This window comes from Podarcis liolepis (genome assembly GCF_965112155.1).
Source record: "Podarcis liolepis genome assembly, chromosome: 2".
NCBI classification, from domain to species: domain Eukaryota; kingdom Metazoa; phylum Chordata; class Lepidosauria; order Squamata; family Lacertidae; genus Podarcis; species Podarcis liolepis.
The window spans coordinates 58318420-58338067 of NC_139555.1; the positions used below are offsets into that span (position 1 = coordinate 58318420).

A 19648-nucleotide genomic window follows, 5' to 3' on the forward strand; every position below is an offset into this window, starting at 1 on the left:
TCCAATGAAATGCACAACTAGTTCTTCATGTCCAACAGGGTTTGAAGTGTCATTTTTCAGGTCCTCCATCCCTTGCACTCGGAATAGGTGTGCGCATGCATGAATGTGAGACCCATACAATCTGCTCACCTACAGCCTTTCCCTGCAAGAACAGTACAACGTAGAAAGAAAAGCTGCAGTCTTCTGTGACTTTCTGCGACTAATGCAACTTGGAGTGCTTGTGGGAACAGTTCTTCTAGCATAAATCTGTTCATCAGAAGATATCTCCAAAAGGCATTTTGAAGTAAGTTTTGTGGTATGCCAAGCATCTCTGCTACACAAAAGACTCAATGGGTATGTGGAAACCCCTTGACTTCATCTGAAATAACTTGGATCCAAGTCTACAGCAGCTATTGTAATATAATTGGATCATGTAAAAATAAAAGTGAATTGACTGTGTGGCTACAGTCCAGATACACACATATTTAGTGGGGTTTCCAAGGTCTGCTAATGTGGAAGTGCTCCATTAATGCACAGAAGTCACTTCCCCCCTTGTATTATTAACAATGGAGAGAGAACAGGATTGGATTCAGAAATCACAGAATCCAGAAGGCACAAACAGGGAATTGAGTAGAACCCAAAGCGCAGAAATGCCAGTTTCATCTTTTTCCAAATAAAAGCATGTATCTTCTTACACAATTGGTAACATTGCTTAAAATGTACACAACCAATTATACTTTTTAATCTCACTCTAAGACTAGCATTGGTTCTACATCCCAAACTGTTATTGTGGCACAGCATAAATCTAGTTCGGTTCCAGACTTCAATGAATGGTAAGGAATATCACATCCAGAGGAGATAAAGAGGTATCATCTCTGCCAAGGGATTGTTGACCCCTTCTTTGATGTTTTACGAAATAAGCATTTACTTTGATAAAAGTGGTGAAATACAATGCCTTAGAGTTTAACACTCCTCCCTTCCATATGAAAATTTGGAAGTACTTTTTGTGAATCATAATTTAAATTCATGGCTATTCATGTTTATTTAACTAGGTAAAAGACCCAGAGGAAAACCAGGTCATTTGTTTATAAGTAGTTCTCCCAGCATAGCATAATCAATTTCATCTAATTTTGGGTGGGACATCTCCATTTCAAAATGCAAGGAATGTGACCTTCTCCAGCCAGCCAGGTAACACAAGAGAAGACATCACAATATTATTCAAATTAAACTCTACTATTGCAGCTTGATGTGCTGTCTGAAAGTTCTCAGAAAAGTAACCAATAGTGCTGAGTATAACTGCGGGGGGGGGGGATTGCGGAAATCATTAAAATTTTCACACACTCTGAAAAAGAGCAAAATAAATAAATTCCTTCCAGTAGCACCTTAAAGACCAACTAAGTTAGTTCTAGGTATGAGCTTTCGTGTGCATGCACACTTCTTCAGATACACTGAAACAGAAGTTGCCAGATCCTTCTATATGGTACACCAATACTATACTGGAAGGAATTTTTTTATTTTGACTATGGCAGACCAACACGGCTACCTATCTGTAACTGAAAAAGAGCACTCTTTTTGGCCATTTTTTGCTGGAGCTCCGAAGGACACAAAAGTATTCACATTCCATTCCATGTGAAGACAAAGCTAAGGACTTTGTTTGCCTTCTGTAACATCACCAACTAATTAAATCTACATGCTGCAGTGTCATCATAGTGGCCACATGAATCATGACTGGCTGGGACCTCAAAAAGAGAACACACAAAATGGTTTTGAATCAGTGGGGCAGCAAATAGGTTCACCACCTAACAGACCCTGAAAGCCCATTTTCCATGCCAAAAATATTCACCCAAAAAGTGTGTTACAGTAACTAATCAACATTCTGAGCACATCATGGTATGGAATTAAGTCTTAAACAGCCTTCAGCAAAGGACACATCCTTCGAGCAAACCAAGATAATATCTCTCATTTGGAGGAGCCGGTTTTATTAGTTACAAACTAGGAAGCCTACAGGACTTACAGATTCTTATCTACTGGCCAGTGAACACTTCCCTCCAGTCTTAACTCTTAATTGTTTAGATTGCATGAGATTGGTGTACTTGTATTAGGGTTATACCATCCATCCCTTCCCTGCTGCCATTCATGTTTTGGGCTTCTACTCCCATCATGCCAGACCACTGGCCATTCTGGGAATAGTTGTCCAACACATGTGGAAAGCACCAGGCTGGGCTTATATCTATAGGGTTTCAATGTAAAACTGGGAGGAAACATAAAAGTACAGCAAGTGTCCCTTTGTTTCTGGAACTCCAGAACCAATAGCAAACCGTGGTCCAGACACACTGCACAAAGCATCTGCATCAGCCATTAAGCGATGAATTGGTATGAGTGCAGCCAGGCCTGAAAGATCCTTTCACCCTGAATGCCAACTAGAAGCACCACAATTAAAACAGTTGCTGGGGGAGCAGTTCACTATTACCACTGTCGTGTCTAAGGAAACACATGGATCCAAGTGACCCTGGCACTCTTATTTCCTTATCACTGCACTGTCCTACTTCCAATCAAAATTAAACATGTCTTCAGCTCCTTGAGTGTTTGCATTTATAGCCTGCTCAGAAACAGATTGCAACACCACCAGGATAATTACTGATCGGGTTCAGTTTCCCTGATGGCACAGGAATCTGTGGTTACAACTTTTTATAAATGTTCACTCCTAACATCTGTGTGGATTGGGTCAGGTGATATGAGTTCAGAGTCCCTTGGCTGCAGTCTAGTGTAATCAAAACTTCAGTGACTCAGAGAAGGCTCCAATGTCCATTTTGTGAAAAGACAATAGAAACTGCGAGAAAGCCACATAAGAGAAACTTTAAACCTTTCTATCACCTGGTGTTGCAACATGGAGATAGATGGTCAATAGTTTTTTTGAAGCAGCCAGAAACTATATCCAGAACGCAAGGACTAGATCCTTATTTTCTCTTTTGAGAACTGCAGTGCTCAGTATTACGCATGAAAAACATTTGAAAGAGGAGAAAAAACAACTGTTTCCAACTTGCTGCTTTATTTTATTAAAGTCTCTAGAACTCATTGCATCTCTCAAATATACTCTGAACTTCTGAAATACTTTAAATTACCACAAACAAACTGCAAAGGTGGCACTCATGTCCTTTCACTCCCAGCAATGCCTATATACTGGCCTCTCCCATGAAAATATATACACTCACAGATTTGCAATACATCCACAATAGCCATTGGCCACAAATTTATTATTATCCCACTTACCTCATTAATATTAGCTATCTGGAAACATAGAAAGGCTGAATAAGAAAAAAATTCTGTTTTACAACACTTCCTCTCCCTGCTCACCAGGAATAAAATAATAATCACCATAGGTGATCTGGTAGTTTCTCTTTACAAGTCTGGGATAACGTCTTACCGATTATGATACAAAGTAGCCACAGCAAAATTCAACAGTGGATCAAGACCTAAAACAGTTCTATAGCTAAAGGTAAAGGTACCCCTGCCCGTACGGGCCAGTCGTGTCCGACTCTAGGGTTGTGCGCTCATCTCACTTAAGAGGCTGGGAGCCGGCGCCGTCCGAAGACACTTCCGGGTCACATGGCCAGCGTGACGAAGCTGCACTGGTGAGCCAGCACCAGTGCAGCACACAGAAACGCTGTTTACCTTCTCGCTATAAAGTGGTACCTATTTATCTACTTGCACTTAAGGGTGTTTTCAAACTGCTAGGTGGGCAGGAGCTGGGACCGAACAACGGGAGCTCACCCCGCCGCAGGGATTCGAACCGCCGACCTTACGATCAGCAAGTCCTAGGCACTGAGGTTTTACCCACAGCGCCACCCGCGTCCCACAAACAGTTCTATAGCCACTGTTATTAGGAGTGAGGACCTATGCTTTTCCTAGATTCCTGAAGACTATTATTAATTATAAAAAAACTCAGAACCTTCTGTTGTTAACATAAAAAGCAAAGATCTATCACATGAAGTGTAACAAGAAAAAACTAATATTAGGACCTATGCTGTGCTTCCCCTTATTAGAAAAAACTGACAACCTGATCCTATGTTTACTCAGAACTAAGTACCACTTTGATATGATTTACTCCTAAGTAAGACTGCATGGGATTGTGCTGTAAAAGGCTAGGCTAAACTATACAACAACTGATTAGATACAAGATGCATTAGAAAGAAAACATTAAGGACAGAACACGCTCATCACATGAACTCCACATTACACAACGGCGCGTCTAAAACTGACACTTACATGACTGAAAAGCAAAGGTCAAGAACAAGCAAACACAGCAGTACATACACGTCATCTGATTTATTTATTGCTTGAACAAAATACCGAACAGGAAAAGCTTCCAAGAGGTTTAGAAAAACTATCTACTCAAGTAACATACAAATCAGTCCACAGGGTGTGATGCAAAATAACTGCTCATATTTCAGAGGTGAAAATAACATGACTAGGCTTTAGGAAGTTGAGCTGGAAGGATCCTTTTGGGTTAAGCAATCTTGTAAATCAAAACAGAGGCCTCTGGAGATTTTATTTAAAGTTACACTTAAATGCAACACGCTATATAAGAGAGGAAATTAATATATTGGATTGAAACAAACTATGGAGGGGGAGCACAGTAGAGAAGATACCCAGCATCCAAAGTGGACATTTCTATTGCTAAATGGGAAATTACATATCTTACTGGGAAGCTTGATACTTAAAGGTAGTTTGTTCTTTTATAATTGCTGCCCTATGCTCCTTGCAGAAGGACAGACAGGATAGAAATGATGCAGTAGTAACAACAACAACAACAACAACAACAACAATCTACAAGAGTGAAATTGAATATATCTACCATGGAAAAGAGGAGAAAGAACCATAAAAGTGCAATAGTGCAGTACTATTGGCATGCACGATTAAGGATTTTGTCACCAGATATCTTTATATAAAAATCCTGTTTGGGTCTTTCATGCTGAGGCATATTCAAGCCTAACCAAAATAAAAGACATATGCAGTTGTTTGAGGAAAAATGCTAAGTTCCCATATGGCATCTCCTGCATGAGGAGTGTCAGAGATAGCGGCACAGAAGGAAAGCCCCACCACAGCTTTACCATTTGTTCATCCTAGTCACTCTAGGTTAAGCAAGAATTTGAACCAGGTCTGGATACTGCATCTTCCATGCACTGTAACACTGGCCTCTAGCAGAAGTTGAGGAATGGGTCAGGAATCTTCCACACCTCATCACAAGAAGTAAACAAAGGGTAAGGGAGGGAATCATTATTTCTCCCATTTCACTGCTGATTACCTATTGCACATTCCAATACTGTATTTGCTAATGTCCTATCCTAATGTCTATTACTATGTGTTTTGTGCAATGTGGCCTCCGCAGTGATGTTTGAGCTATCCAGAGAAATGGATCAGCCTGACCAAGGTTCTTGTGGTTAAAACTCTTCTTTTCAATAAAGCTTGCACAGGTCAGATCGAGTATCAAAACCCCACAAAACACAGCTGGTGTTCTTTATTTCAGAATGCTATGGCTTTGCCAGATATAAATCAAGATACAGCAGTGCTTTTTTGAAAGGTTGATTTCAAACCTCTCACTGCAGGCTAAGGATACTGATGTGATTTGCACACTCCTGCCTGAATACCTATTGCTACGACTATTAAGAACATAGCAAGAGACAAGTAAATGTTATGGGAAATGATCCAGGAATAGGTGTCCTTTCACAAAGAGTATAATGTTTGTTGTTGCTGCTGCCCACACTTAGCCTGGGGTGGCAGGGAGAGGGCAGATTCAAGAAAGTAACATTGCATAAGCGTAGCCCACATAACTCTATCCAATGCCTTCTTCTTACACTGCGGTCCTTGAAGTTCACAGTTGTTCTACACTGTCTGCACAAGGACATGGAAACATGTGCACACTTTCCTTCCACTCCACCATATATGCACCCAAGGTTTTGCCTCGCTCCCTAGCTACCACATTCAGAAAGCAGAGTCATTTTTTAAAATCTAAACAACTTTAACCTGACAGGATCTTGCATACATTTTTAAATGCATTCTAAATGCCTTTATATTAGTCCTTGAGAAGAGGGCAGCCCCAGTCCCCACAGCAAATGGTCAAGGACGATGCAAGAAACATCTGGAGGGCAGCAGGTTCCCCCTTTCCCATTCTAGAATAAAGGGATATTTGAAACAGTGGCTTTCTCCAAGGCTAAACATAGCTTCCCCGTAGCCAGAATACAGAATGACAATTCTAAGGTAATTATTTTATAAATGTAGTAAATGATAACTTACTATTTTGGAAATCCCCCCCTCAAAATTATGATAAATAACTAGAAGAGAATTCACTAGATAACAGCAACAGCTTTGTTTCGAAATATCAAGTAAAAACTCCTCTAAGAAAAATTATGGAAAGGGTTAACATACAATCTGATTGCACTTTAGCCATTGTACTTTGTGCACCTAGAATTGTAGAAATTCAATCTTCTAGAAACAGCTTGGCAAATGAAAGTTTAAAGTCTACTGTGTGAGTCTGCAAGACTCACAGCAGTTTTATTGAACTTTGCATTCTAAGAACTGCCTGTATTTTCAACTAATTTTCTATTGATGATTGAGTTCTATTCCACTGTAAACTCCATCGTAAGTAAAGCAGAAATATATTATGGTCTCTGGAAGCTAAGTAGTATCCAATTACCTTGGAGAACAAGAAAGTTTCCAGATGAAATATTTCCATATAAATCAAAACTGTGATTTATGTAAGCCTTTTTTCTATGGCTATCTGGTTACAGTACAATGTAGTGAAACCTATTAGATAGTCATGCATTATTTGAGAGCTACCAAAGGGTGAGGTAGCACCTTTTATTTGAAAAACAGAAGCTGACCTGAACCTGCAGGCTTCTAATTCTACAAGCTATGCTAAGCATCTTTATGTAATTTCTGTAACTGAATACTGCTTACCAATCTTTGATGTCCCAATAACCGGTTAAGTTTCAAATGCCAAGTAAAATGAAATCCTGGTAAACGTTAACTGCAATTAGTGCTAATGGAGATTTGGGTAGGCTTCAGGCTGACAGGGTATGAGCAATGACAATTCACGCACCAGAACAGAAGAACTGGGGGCAGGGGGAGGTATATGACACCCAGCCTGCAATGGCTCACACCCAGTCTCTTAACTATAGTTAAGAAATTGACTGTGCTCAAGTAATGAAATTATATCATGTACATCTTGTTTACACCACTTCTGTTTCCCTCCCTGTCCTCTGTATCAACTTTTAGATTGTACGCTCCATGGGACAGGGCCCATGCCACTCATACCTTGCAAATTACTTTTGTGCATTGATGGAGCTATAAACAAACAGTGAGCTCTAACTATTCCATCTGCACCGTGTGTGTGTGTGTGTGTGTGTGTGTGTGTGTGTGTGTGTGTGTCCTATGAATGAACATAGTCATAGTGATCTATACCATTGAGGTTCAAATTTCTCAGACCTTCAGTGATCCCATTTCATATTGCTGTTCACAGAATCTCTGCTCATCTTCCATTGAATCCTTGTGTGTTAATGTTTCGACCTAGTCATTGCCCCATATGTGCTGACAGGCCTTCCTAGAACACACACCTCAACCCTTTCACAGCTGCACATTGCAAGGCAATACTAATGATGACACACAAACTGTCTATCAGACAGCTCACCCACCACTAATAATCCTATCATTGTGGAGCTACCAAGCTTTTATGGAATTCCAAAGTTTTGTGAACACGGTTTGAAAACTGCCACTCTATTATTGAAGGGTAATTCCATAGTGACCAATATAACACCTGGAAGCTTATGTACATAACATTTATGTTTTAGCTACTATTATTTGAACTCCAATTAACATTAAGCTATTTGTGTGGTAACTTTATTGATCTTCCCTCCAAAACAAAATCAAGAAGTATGTTTAATTTAAATACTTCCTTTTTCTTGTTTTTAAAAAAAGATGTGACCAACATGACAATCTTGCAACCTTAAGAATTTACCTATAACTTCAATAATGTTATTGTCTTAAAAAAAAAACCAATCAAAAAAAGAAATCCATCTGCAGCAATATATGTAAAAAGCTATTGTTTCATGGACAAGAGTCAAACATATGCTGATGTTTCTTGGGAACTGTGGAAAAATGGTTTTCTGTCAAATGATCTGTGACCACTATAACTTGTTACAATTCAATGACAGACACTTACAAATAAATGCCTCCAAAGCAAGAGCCTATGTATATGACATTTAATTATGCATTGACAAGTTGTAGGTCAGCATCAAGTCCATGTGGGAAACTGTAATGTCATTATTTGTTTCTTTTCAACCCAACATTTATCATCATTTGCAGGGGGGGGAAAGGTCACAGAAATCCCCTTTTTAAGATGCTTATTTCATATTGATGAATATAATCTGGCATCATTTGGCCAACAAATTTTCATTTCAATTTCCCTGCCTCAAACTTAACAACAAAGTTGCCAGCTGACACCAATACTTCAGCGACTATTTCTGCTTCTGCACTTTCTTTCAGGATAACCACATTTTCCATAGGGGAAGTATTTCCTGTGCTTGTGGCTTATTTTAAATTACCTGAAAACTTCATATACACTTTGTGTTCAAGCCTGTTTTCAACCTTTACAGGGTTGTACGGCTCCCTATGGCAAGGCAAGGTATCTTCAGCTCCTGAGGTATTTTTGTGTGAGGGGGATATATCTGAGGAGAAGATAGAAGCCCCTATATGCTTCAAGAAATGGGGTGGGATTCTAGTAGCAACATCAATTCTACACTTTTCCAAACCACACCTAGTTTGAACTTACTAATAATTAACCTAAAAGGTTATCCAACTATTAAATATATTGTCTCTCTCTTGAAAGCAGTAACATATTTCCACTCCTCATCCGACCTGTCTTTCAGATTGTACGCTTCTTACAAAACCTCCATAAGATGCCCTACATGGTACAAATTATAGGCCCAATAATTATTAAATTTTCAGGGAAGGAATTATGACAGTCCTAAGAAGGGATTTAAATGACACATATGACAACATATTTACAGTATGTAAGTTGCACATTGTGGCGTAATATGAGTCACAATAACTGTTGCATATAATATACATTTCAAGTAATATTTTATAACTATTATGTACTGTATGTGACCTTTTGTAAGAACATATGGCTGGGCTAGTAGAGGTGTGTGTTTGTGTGTTAGTTTTCTATGTATGGCACTCAATGTGTTTTGTCACTTTCAGACCATGGCCAATGCTGGATGATTTGGAAGAAACATACCAGAAGGCTCAAGGCAATCATTTAGTAATCCAACCCCTGTCATTCACTGATTAGTTTTGAGTAATCAGAAGTATAAGGACACCTTGGGAGTGGTGTTGCAATTGTTTGGCTGCCTTGCGTCTCTATCATCTCTGTCTCAACCTTTTAACACAACTGCATTCCTACCTTTCAACATGTAAGCAGCAACCTTTATTGAAGTTGCACTACTACTAAAGCTAAGCAAGTACATAGGTCATGCCATGCAAACACTTATTTTTTACACATTCTTAAAAAGCTAGTCCGCTTCATAGCACTTTGTAGTGGTATATATGTATAACAGATTAAACACAATGATTTTAATGCCAATTAGATTCACCATCAGAGAGATGGTGGCACTTCTGTATTCATTATATAATGAGGTGGTAATAGTGATCAACTAAAAGTAATTCAATACTGTTTCAATTTACCTTGAATGAATTTCATTTTTTATTGATTCATTCCATTTCACCTAATGCTCCTTCCACCCAAAAAAGGTAGAGTTAGTAATGCAAAATAATCTACACTGGCATATGTCATCAGATTCTTAAATGTTAGGAAATCAAAGTGAAACTTCCATGCCTGACCTACAGTGACCTACATATGACTAAGATTGCAAAATTACTTCTTAGTAAGAAACAACTTCTTACAGATTTCCACAGCAGGACTTACAATTTTAAATAGACGCGTGGTTAATGTTTAGTGCACTCCAGAGTCCATTTAAATACTAGCATATTGATTTGGTATGCATTACATTCTACAAGTAATTGATGTTTTCTTTAAATACAGACCTCTTTCTTGTATACTATTTTGCTGTTGTTAATCTTTGAAGACTTTGTAACTTTCTACCAATGTAACACAATGCCTGCCTTCTTTTTCACATTAAATATTAGAAATATATGAAGCTTTATATCAGTGAATAATATTTTTCAGTTTGCCTTCTGGTACAATTCATTTTTTGAACTTCTGACACATACATAAATTTTCACTCATTTGTTCTAAATTAATTCACCTAAAATTCCTGCCACCAAACATCAGGCCCACTAATGTGATATCTGCATTCCTACTTCATTGATAAACAAATTTAAAAGTAGGAGGGTGAGTCTCGAAAATCCTGATTACAAACACTACATAGTTAAAGCATGTTCAGGGGGAACTAATTTGTATTAAACAACCTTAATATCCATACCTATTATTTTTAACAAAGGAACACAGTCCCCAGTAAAAGCCTCCTAGCCTGACTTCCACATAAGAAGCATGAAAACATTTTAATGAGCTGGTTGAGTAATGAAATATGTTTTAATACCAGTTGTAGGAAAACAAGCAAACGGAAGCACTTCTTAATAGCTAAATTATAATTGTATTTGCTAGAAGCAAACAAAGTTCAATGGGATTTCCTTCCTGGTGCAAGTAGTGTTAGGATTGCTATCCAACAATACTCTTGATTTGCTTCTAGGGTAGAGCTGCAGGAACCAGTGATACTCCAGATGGTGCTAGATCATTCCTCCCATCATTCCTGACGATTGATCATACTGGCTGGGGCTGATGGGAGCTGGAGTCTAATACAGTAGTATCTGGAAAGCCAAAGGTTCATCACTCCTACTCTAAGTGACTTCAGACGCCCCAGAAACAGCAGTGAAGAGCTGACAAAATATTAAACAAACTGTAAGTTTATGGGCTATTTATCACTTCATGTATGCATTTAATTCTGTACAAAACAGCTGATGGGACAAAAAAGGTTATTATAAAAATTATGGCGTGTGCTTTCTCCTTCTCCCAACCTGCTATATATACTACACTATAATAGCCCACCAGCACCAAGGCAGCAGTTTCTAATTTTCAATTAAGCCAAGTTCTTCCCTTACAGCCAGTGGTGTGTCGTCTGAGCTTCCCACCACTGAGAATGTATCAGTATTAAGCCTTTTGTTTCATAATTATCAACTGGAAGAATTTGCCAACTGACATCTTATCTGAGAACATCATGTCCTCAGTGAGAATATGTGTGGCCATGGGCACAGCTTGCCAGCTTGGTCCAGAGGTAGTGCGCTTGGCTTGACCCGACTTATGTTTATGTGGGAGGTTACCTGGGCAAATCACTATGAGTTCCGCATCCGTATATGGAAATGACAAGGGCCAACCTCACAGAACTGTTGTCAAGGGTGAAAGAAACAGAAACCACCACACATGTTTTAGCTCACTATGTGTGCTATAGCACTGATTCATTAGTGGCAACTTGATATGTGACAGCAGCAAAGGTTACTACTAGTCAAATCACCAACCCAGTTTCACCCTTCGTACACCCTGCACTGACTCATCATGTGACAACTGGGCAAGGCATCTAATAATACTTGGTTTCCTTTCTAAATTGCAAGTGTCCTTTACTTAGGCAAAATGCATGACAGCACTAATGAACTACGGAGCCACCAACATCTATTTTAAAATAAATAAATAAAACCACCATCATAAACAAAACAGGGAAGAACATAAAGAAATAAAGAGGGGGGCAGGCAATCGAGAGACAGGGAGGGTGCGGGGGTATTGGGGGCAAGTGACAAAAGGAGAGGGGAAGAAACAGCACGAGCTTATTATTGTTATTATTTTAGTGGGAAGGGGAAACAATCAGTGGGGCGACAGAAGGGATCTTTTGCGGGAAGGGGCAAACAAATATCAGAGACAGCACTAAGGGCACAAGCAGAGCCAAGGGGTCGGGCAAGAGAGGACTGGGCACAGGGTGGGGGGCAGCAGAGGTAAGGTGGGAGCATATGGCTAGCAGGACAGACCGGGCAGAGAGGGGTTATGGGGCCGGAGAGTCGTCGCGGGGCTCTGTGGGGAGGACAGGCCAGAGGCGGCGAGAGAAAGGGGAGCTAGTCCCTGGCCAACCACCTTCCCTCCCGGCCGGCAGCCCCGCCGCCAAGCGACACTCACCCGCTACCGAGAGCCTGGGATCCGGGCCAGTCCGTCTTCAGCTCCGTCCGGCACCAACACAGGAGCCCGAGGCCGCTCCGCTCGGCTCTTCTCCTCTCCTCCGCTCCGCCCCTCGCCGGCTCCTTCCTTCCGGGTCCCCTCGGATTACGGCAGCCGCCGCCGCCGGTAGTTGAACCGCCGCCTCCTACTTCTGCTGTGGATGATCGGGGACGGTCGGTGGGGCGTTTTGCCTCTGGCTGGGTCCCCCTCGAGCATCCCGCCCCCCAACGAAGGCTGCTCCTGTTCCAGACGCTTCTCGTTCAGAAAACAACCGCCACCATCGCCCTATAGCTGCTTTCAAGGGGTCTATTCGGAAAGAGGGTCCTTTCCCCTCAAGAGTATTTATGGGAGGGGGGTCTCGCTGGAGAAAAGAGGGCTGCGGCTTCAACCCAAATCCGCGGTTACTCCTTCAGATCCTTTGTTAGGCAGGCTGCACCCACTCCTTATTTCCTCACCCTTTTATTATAGTTGGGTGTTTTAGGGTTCCAAGCCCCCCCCCCAAATATTTACCACGGGGCCAAGAGCAACACTTGAAAAATGAGAGATATTACTAGATCTGGTGGTCCTAGAGATCACTAGGCCTTGCGCTGAGTTCTTTGCAGCGCAAGCCTAACCATGTCTACTCAGAAGTAAGTCCTGTTGAATTAAATTACGTTTACTCCCAGGTAATAGTTATGCAGCAGGTGAAAGTGTTCCTGCTACCCTGGGGTCTGTCAAGCCACTGTAACTCACAAGAGCCCTGCTAGTATGTCTGGGTTGTTGCTATCTTATCTTATTTTATATTTATTGCATTGTGCTTTTGTATTTACTGTAGTTTTGCTATATTTTGTTTGTAGTAATCAGTTCATCACTTTGGGGGCTATGACCAAAAAGCAGTACAGAAAATAACCAATGATGATGGCTGGTTTGCAGTCCCACACAGTCTGTGCCTTTCCCTTTGAGGATCTCCTCCACCCCAGATGCTATGCAATAAGGACTTTGATATTGCCACATGTGTTTGTATGTTTGTTGCCAGGGTGTGTGGGAAGTAGGAATCCCTTTGCCTCACACTGTTATGATCTGGCTTCAGCTGCCCTCAGAATGGGACTTTCAGTAGGGAGCAGAGAACTTGAAAAGCTCAGACACAATAGCCCTTCCTCATTCAGATCCTCTGGACTGAAGGAACAGGCTCGAAGGGTGCATGTTGTTGCCAGGGTACATGAAGCAATCATTTGGAGATGGGGGGCGGGGCGGGGAGAGATGGGAAGAAGGGAAAAAAGCAGAGGGTAGAGGCCATTGGGCATTTAGCTCTGTTGGGATGCTACCTGATAACAGGCAACATTGGGGCGAGGTAGTTGGTGAAGTGGGGTGCCCTGCTACCCTTTAATATGCAAGCGTTTCCTCGAAGTGACTCACTTGTTGAAATGTTAAGCATTTTGCTAGCATTATATAATTATATATCTGTTTTTGGTCATGTATTGTTTTTTAGAATGCTAATCTTACACCCTGGGACACTTCAGTCAAACATCAAATTAGGTAGATTTCCAGGGTGCAAAGGGATTGTTAGCAACTCTGCAAAGGATCATAGCCTTAAGCTCACTGATTTCATTAGATCATCTTAACTGTGTGCTGAATTGTGGTTAGGATGTGAATATAAGTAAGGTCCGATTGCTAGGTTCTTCTTTGTAAACATGGTATATTAGCTGGATGTAAAGATAATAATCTGGGCACTGAAATGCTGCATTCAGGAAGTCTTGGTAAATAATCTGGTAGGCTTATTTTGCAAAGTATTGTTTGCAGCATGAGAAAAAGAATGCCTGATTACCTTGATTCTTCCCATTGTATAATATTTCCTTAACTTTCAGCTGTTGCATAGTTTAAGTTTTCAGTATTTGATCAACAAATGTCTTCTGTACTCAAGTATTAAATAACTCAAGCGGTTGGCATCTTTACATGTAACTTTGTAACTGGGGCCAAGAATGGAGTGCACTAAAATATCATTCTACTAATATCATTCCAAATAATTTTAGAAAGTAAAATAGTTCTGTGATTAGAAAATGCTTTACTAGGCAAATATTTAAAAGGGTTAGGTAACATTTGTATTGTTCAGGGCAATTATAAGTAAAATTAATGTGGTTTGGAGTTTCATGCTTGATTTCTCCCCTTTCAGAAAAAAAACTGAAAATACAAGGTAAATAAGACTTGACTAATTAATGGGATAGGGATAAAGCTTAGTCAGTGTGGCCTTGTGTCAGGGGAACGGCCCATCTGTAGAAAATTCAACATGCCAATGTGCCACGTTCATCAGAAACATTGTCAGGATATCGGTCATAGGAATCTACCAACCATGTTCTTCTCGCGTCATTAAACACTCCCTCCATTAAACACAAAAAATGATTGTGGCCTTCCTCCACGATAGAAAGATTGCATCATGGAAACATCTTCTTTCACAAGTCACTTGCTAAGGACGCTTTTTGGTGTACAGTAAAAGCCAGAATGAATCTTGTTGATTTCATTTTGATAGTATCACAGTTCTCTGCTTGCGGGATGTGTTCCTTGCCTTTTGGTATTACCTTGTAAAACCTATTTTCCAACCCCACCCTTTCCATCCCCACCCAGGTAAGGGATGTATTGGGACTCTCTGAAGCTGAGAATTTACTTCTTGTGACAGAGTTTAATCTAAAAATAAAAAATAAAAAATGACACAAGAACTGCATAAATTCAAGCCTACCAGCGAGCTACTTTTATTTTATTTATTTATTTACCCTTCATCTGAGGATCACTGGGCTGTTTTAAATATTAAAACCACAAACATAACAGTAGCAACAATAAAAAACCAACCCCCAGAGTTTAAAAGGCCATAGACTGTTTTATTAGCAAAAGGCCTGGAAGAAGAGGAATGTTTTTGCCTCTAGTGTGCACTAACAGTCATTATTTGCTACTGTCTTTGTAATAATAGTGTTATGAATTGTGGGTACAAGATTCCCCTAAATTCTTGGGTCTGATAGGTGTTAGAATTTAATCAGTGTTTGGGGTGTTAAATTTGGTTGCCAGACACAAAATTTAGCAAAGTTAAAATACTGGCCAAACTAGCTTTCTATTTTCAGGAAATCTCCTGGGAGATTAGCCATTAACCAAAGACAAAGGGAAGGTAATGGGCCATTAGGAAAGCCAGACAGAGGGCACTTTTTGCCAGTCAGAAAATGGGAGGGGTCCGTTCCTCAACCCAGATTTAGTTTGGAAGACAAAGGAGCGTTTTGAGGTAGAGTTTTAGAGGTGACTTTAGGATTGGGTTTTTGCAGCAATGTTGCAGTCTGTAAAATGCAGCAAGTTGGAGAGAGGGTCAGAGCCATGTTTGAGAGCATGTTGGATTTCTGTTTGAATCCAAGGCTGCAGCTATGGAGGAAGCTAGATCCTCTTGGAGTGTGATGATGAGAACCTTTCCATTGTAGTCCCAGGTTGTATATATGTGTAAATAAACCATATATCATAAAGACACTACAGCCTCTGCCAACCCTCATTTCCTGAATGAAACATGAACCCTGGGTAAGCACCTAGAAACCCCTGGAATCTTGCACCACTCAGAGATTGGGGTAGTGTGTAGCAATACATATGTACAGTCATACCTCGGGTTACAGACGCTTCAGGTTGTGTTTTTTTCAGGTTACGGACCCGCTGAAACCTGGAAGTACCAAAACGGGTTGCTTCCAGGTTTTGGGGGTTGCGCATGCGCAGAAACGCTAAATCGTGCTTTGCACATGCGCAGAAGCGCTGAATCACAACTCGTGTGTGCAGGCGCACGGCTGCGGGTTGCGAACGTTGCAGGTTGCAAACGTGCATCCCACACGGGTCACATTTGCAACCCGAGCGTCCACTGTATATGCTTACCTTCAAACTGGCTTAAATCACAATTTGGATGGCAGATGCAGAACATGGGCATTTACATTCCATTCCATATATCTATAAAAAGGAGGCTGGGCTGGAATTCTGTAGAGTCCATGGACTGTCATCCTCCCAACTGCTAACAGTTGTTTCTAGGAGGGAAACGCAGCACAAATGTATCTATTGCATTTAAATCAAACCACAATTATTATAGGGATTTGGCAAACACATTTGATTAGCAGAGCCTGCAAAATTGTTTTGAGCCCACAATTGAGATGTAGAGCAGGTTGGTGTGAAAATGGTCTTCCAAGTCAAATCCTGCTGATGCAGAGGTTCCCTACCACTGTACTTTCTCCAGAAAACAAAATATTACTAGAAACCACCCTCCCTGAAAAAGTATTTCCCAGACAGGAAAATAATCAGACTTAGCACCATGCTTATTATACTTCTATTGATACATATATTAGAAGAGAGTGGAGAATTCACATCATTGTAGAAGTGAAGGCTGACATTACTTTACAAGAAGATAATGGGTGGCAGTCATTATTTGATGAAGACATAAAAAGCTTTTATACTTTTCTGTGTAATGCCATGACTCTGAGGAAGGAACTAATGCATTAACACTACTAGGTATCTGAAGAAGTGTGTATGCACACAAAATCTTATACGTACCAAGAACAAACTTAGTTGGTCTCTTAAGGTGCTACTGTATATATATATATATATATATATATATATATATATACATATCTCGACTGCGTCAGACCAACACGGCTACCTACCTGAAACTATTATAATGATTTATGTTAATTTATAATAGAAATACTAGATTGAGGCACATGTTTAAATACATCATAGTGGTTGAATTCTTTCAACAAATGATATGATTAATCAATTGGTTAAAAAAAGACCACAGATGTGTAGTATCTTGGTTTCCTTTTTAAATATAATGAAAATAAAAGCCACTTGATAGCACTTTTGACATGCTTGTTTATATTTATTTATTTTTCTGCAAAAAAAATGCAGAATGTGGTGGAGTGCCCTTATATCTGAAAACCTGAATCCTCTGGCTGATGGGGGAACCTATCACTGTCATGTTGGTGCCACTATATGAGGAGTGGCCTGAAAAAAGTTTTCAACTTTGTTTCAGCTCACTGGAGGGGAGAAAATAACTTTTAACTCATTGACGATTCTGTATAATGAACATTTCAACTTATATCAACTTATACCAGGCAAGTCCCAAAGCCTGCACTCCCAAAATAATATAGTGTATGTAACAGGGAGTAAGTAGTTATTTCCACACGATCTAAAGGTTTCTTAAAAGATAATGTAGAATGATTTGGAAGTGACCGTTTTGCCTGCAGAATGCAAAATAACTCATAAGCAACCATACCCTCAACATTTAGATAACTATCTAAAAGAAATACAGTACATTCAAACACCAGTGTCTATAAAACAAGCAGCAACAAGAACACCCCCGCCCCGCCCACGGCCCAAGCCCAAACACGCTGGGTCTGGCTAGTGGTGGTTATTCGACGGCGAAGAAAGCTCACTCTGCACACCCTCAGAGATACCCTAATATTTGTTCGTCGCGCAGAATTACTGTGGGTCAGGTCTTGCATTGAAAATAGACACTGGCGAGCTCGGTTGCAACGAACTGATACAGAATAGACAAGCTTCCTCAACCTCGGCTCTCCAGATGTTTTTTGAGACTACAATTCCCATCATCCCTGACCACTGGGCCTGCTGGCTAGGGATCATGGGAGTTGTAGGCCAAAAACATCTGGAGGGCCGAGGTTGAATAGAACAACAAGCAAAAGTCCGGGGCAGCGCGCTCGCTGTCCTGCCCCTTTAAGCACCCCCGCCTCCATCTCTCCCAGGCCGCTGCTCTTCAGCCATAAGCCCCGCCCACGACCCCTCTCGCTCACTCTGTCCCCGGAAGTGCCACGTGTACGGAGTGCGCTTGCGCGGCTGCGTCCGGTCCCTTCCGGTGTGAGGAGGGTGAGCGCCTCCCCGCCCTCCCACTCTGGGCTTGGCGCTGGGGCCGGGCGCGCAGTCACGGGAGCCCGCGCACCGACGACCCTCCTGCCGCCGCCGCCGCCGCCGCCGCCACCATGGCCCAGCCGGGGAGACCAGCCGCCTACAGCAGCCAGAACGGAGCTGGGCAGCCGCAGCAGCAGCAGCCGTACAGCAACGGTGAGTGAGGCCCGGCCGTGTCCGGGTGGGGTCGGGTGGGGGCAGCGCACGGACTGCGCGGAGGACCCCAACATGCCGGCGCTGACGCCCGTCTTGTGCCTGGAAGGGCCCTTGGGACGGGGCGCGGGGCGAGTGAGCGCCACCAGCAAAGGCAGGGAGGGGTGTGCGTGTTTGCTTATATGTGTCTAATGAGGAGCGCTGGGTTTTCCTTCTCGTTTGTTAGCCCGCCTTGCTGCTAGACGACTCACACGGCTTTGGGAGCCTGGTAGGGTTTCTACTTCCTAACCCTGACCCAGACCTTTAAGGCTCCGTTTCCTGACCGGCTCCTTAAGTCGCAGTCGCGGCTTCTCTATTAGCGAGTGACTAATGGGGAAGTGCTTTGAGCAGTAGCACTCTTCTTATTATTGTTCAGGCTTGATTTGATATCCGGTTTTGGCTTCATGGCAGACCTTAGTGTTTTCCTGCTAGGAGGCTTGTGAATGGCGTGGGTTCGGAGCCCTGGTGGCACCCTTAAGAGCGAAACGTTCCTTGCCGGAATATTCACGTACCCTAATGCAGAACAAAAGGAGAAAGTGTCGAGTGACTGCTCTGTACAAGCCAGCTGCTCATGTAACCTTTTAAAGGTAGTTTCTCGATTTCACAATCACATGATCAATGATAAGTTGCTTCTTCGGAATAGCCGCCCCACAGTTTTTTGTAAGAATGAAGGGCTTGACGTGAGGAGGGCTGCATGCAGTGTGGTAGTAGCTTTAGTTTGTGTTCTTCATCTGCTACAAAGAATCTAGGTGGATCATGACCAAGAACTGCTGGTGTGAGTATTTGGATACAAAGTATAACACTGAATCTCTTTTATCTGACTGATTGCTCAAGTCTTTTATTGTGGAACATAACTATAATGTGAGGCTGGGTGGATACATGTCTGAACTATGCCCCTTCACCCACAGGTACACCTACAGATGTTTCTGGGTTAAGCAACACAATTTGTAACCTTTAGATCTGGTCCACTGTGCATTTATGCGGTTGGATGGGGCTGATAATATGCATTTGCTATATATCTTTAAATTGGGAGGGGAGAGTGCTCTTGTGCTTAAATCCTGTTTGCTGGGTTCTCACAGGCAATCACTGTGAGAACAGGATGCTAAACTAGATGGGTCATTGGCCTGATCCAGCAGGCTATTCTTATGCACCCCAGTTTCAGGATTTATGGGAATGACCGCAGAACTTCATTATTTGGAATAAAATTCTGTGGCTGGTGGCAACATTTGGAATATCTACAGTTTCATAAGCCATGGCTTATGAACCATAGACAAGCACCATGGAAGTAGGTTCTTCCCTATC

The 19648-nt window shown here is 41.6% G+C and overlaps 2 protein-coding genes across 4 annotated transcripts in view; one reads left to right on the forward strand and one right to left on the reverse strand.

Annotated features, from left to right (window-relative positions):
• The window catches only part of SAR1B (secretion associated Ras related GTPase 1B), a 34857-nt gene extending 21192 nt beyond the window's left edge, over window positions 1-13665 (reverse strand). The window contains exons 1-2 of one of the 2 annotated variants that reach the window (XM_083488258.1): window positions 12767-12865; window positions 12215-12584 (exon numbers count right to left, since the gene is read on the reverse strand). The gene's annotated coding sequence lies outside the window, so the exon portion shown is untranslated. Of the gene's footprint in view, window positions 1-12214 lie in introns of both variants that reach the window. The other variant, XR_014522219.1, reaches the window with a different exon arrangement.
• A 4382-nt stretch (window positions 13666-18047) lies between these two features.
• SEC24A (SEC24 homolog A, COPII coat complex component) overlaps window positions 18048-19648 on the forward strand; it is a 33945-nt gene continuing 32344 nt past the window's right edge. For both annotated transcript variants that reach the window (XM_083487973.1, XM_083487974.1), the window contains exon 1: window positions 18048-18310. In XM_083487973.1, coding sequence (XP_083344099.1) covers window positions 18229-18310 — 82 coding nt within the window. In that variant the 5' untranslated portion in view covers window positions 18048-18228. The remainder of the gene's footprint in view (window positions 18311-19648) is intronic.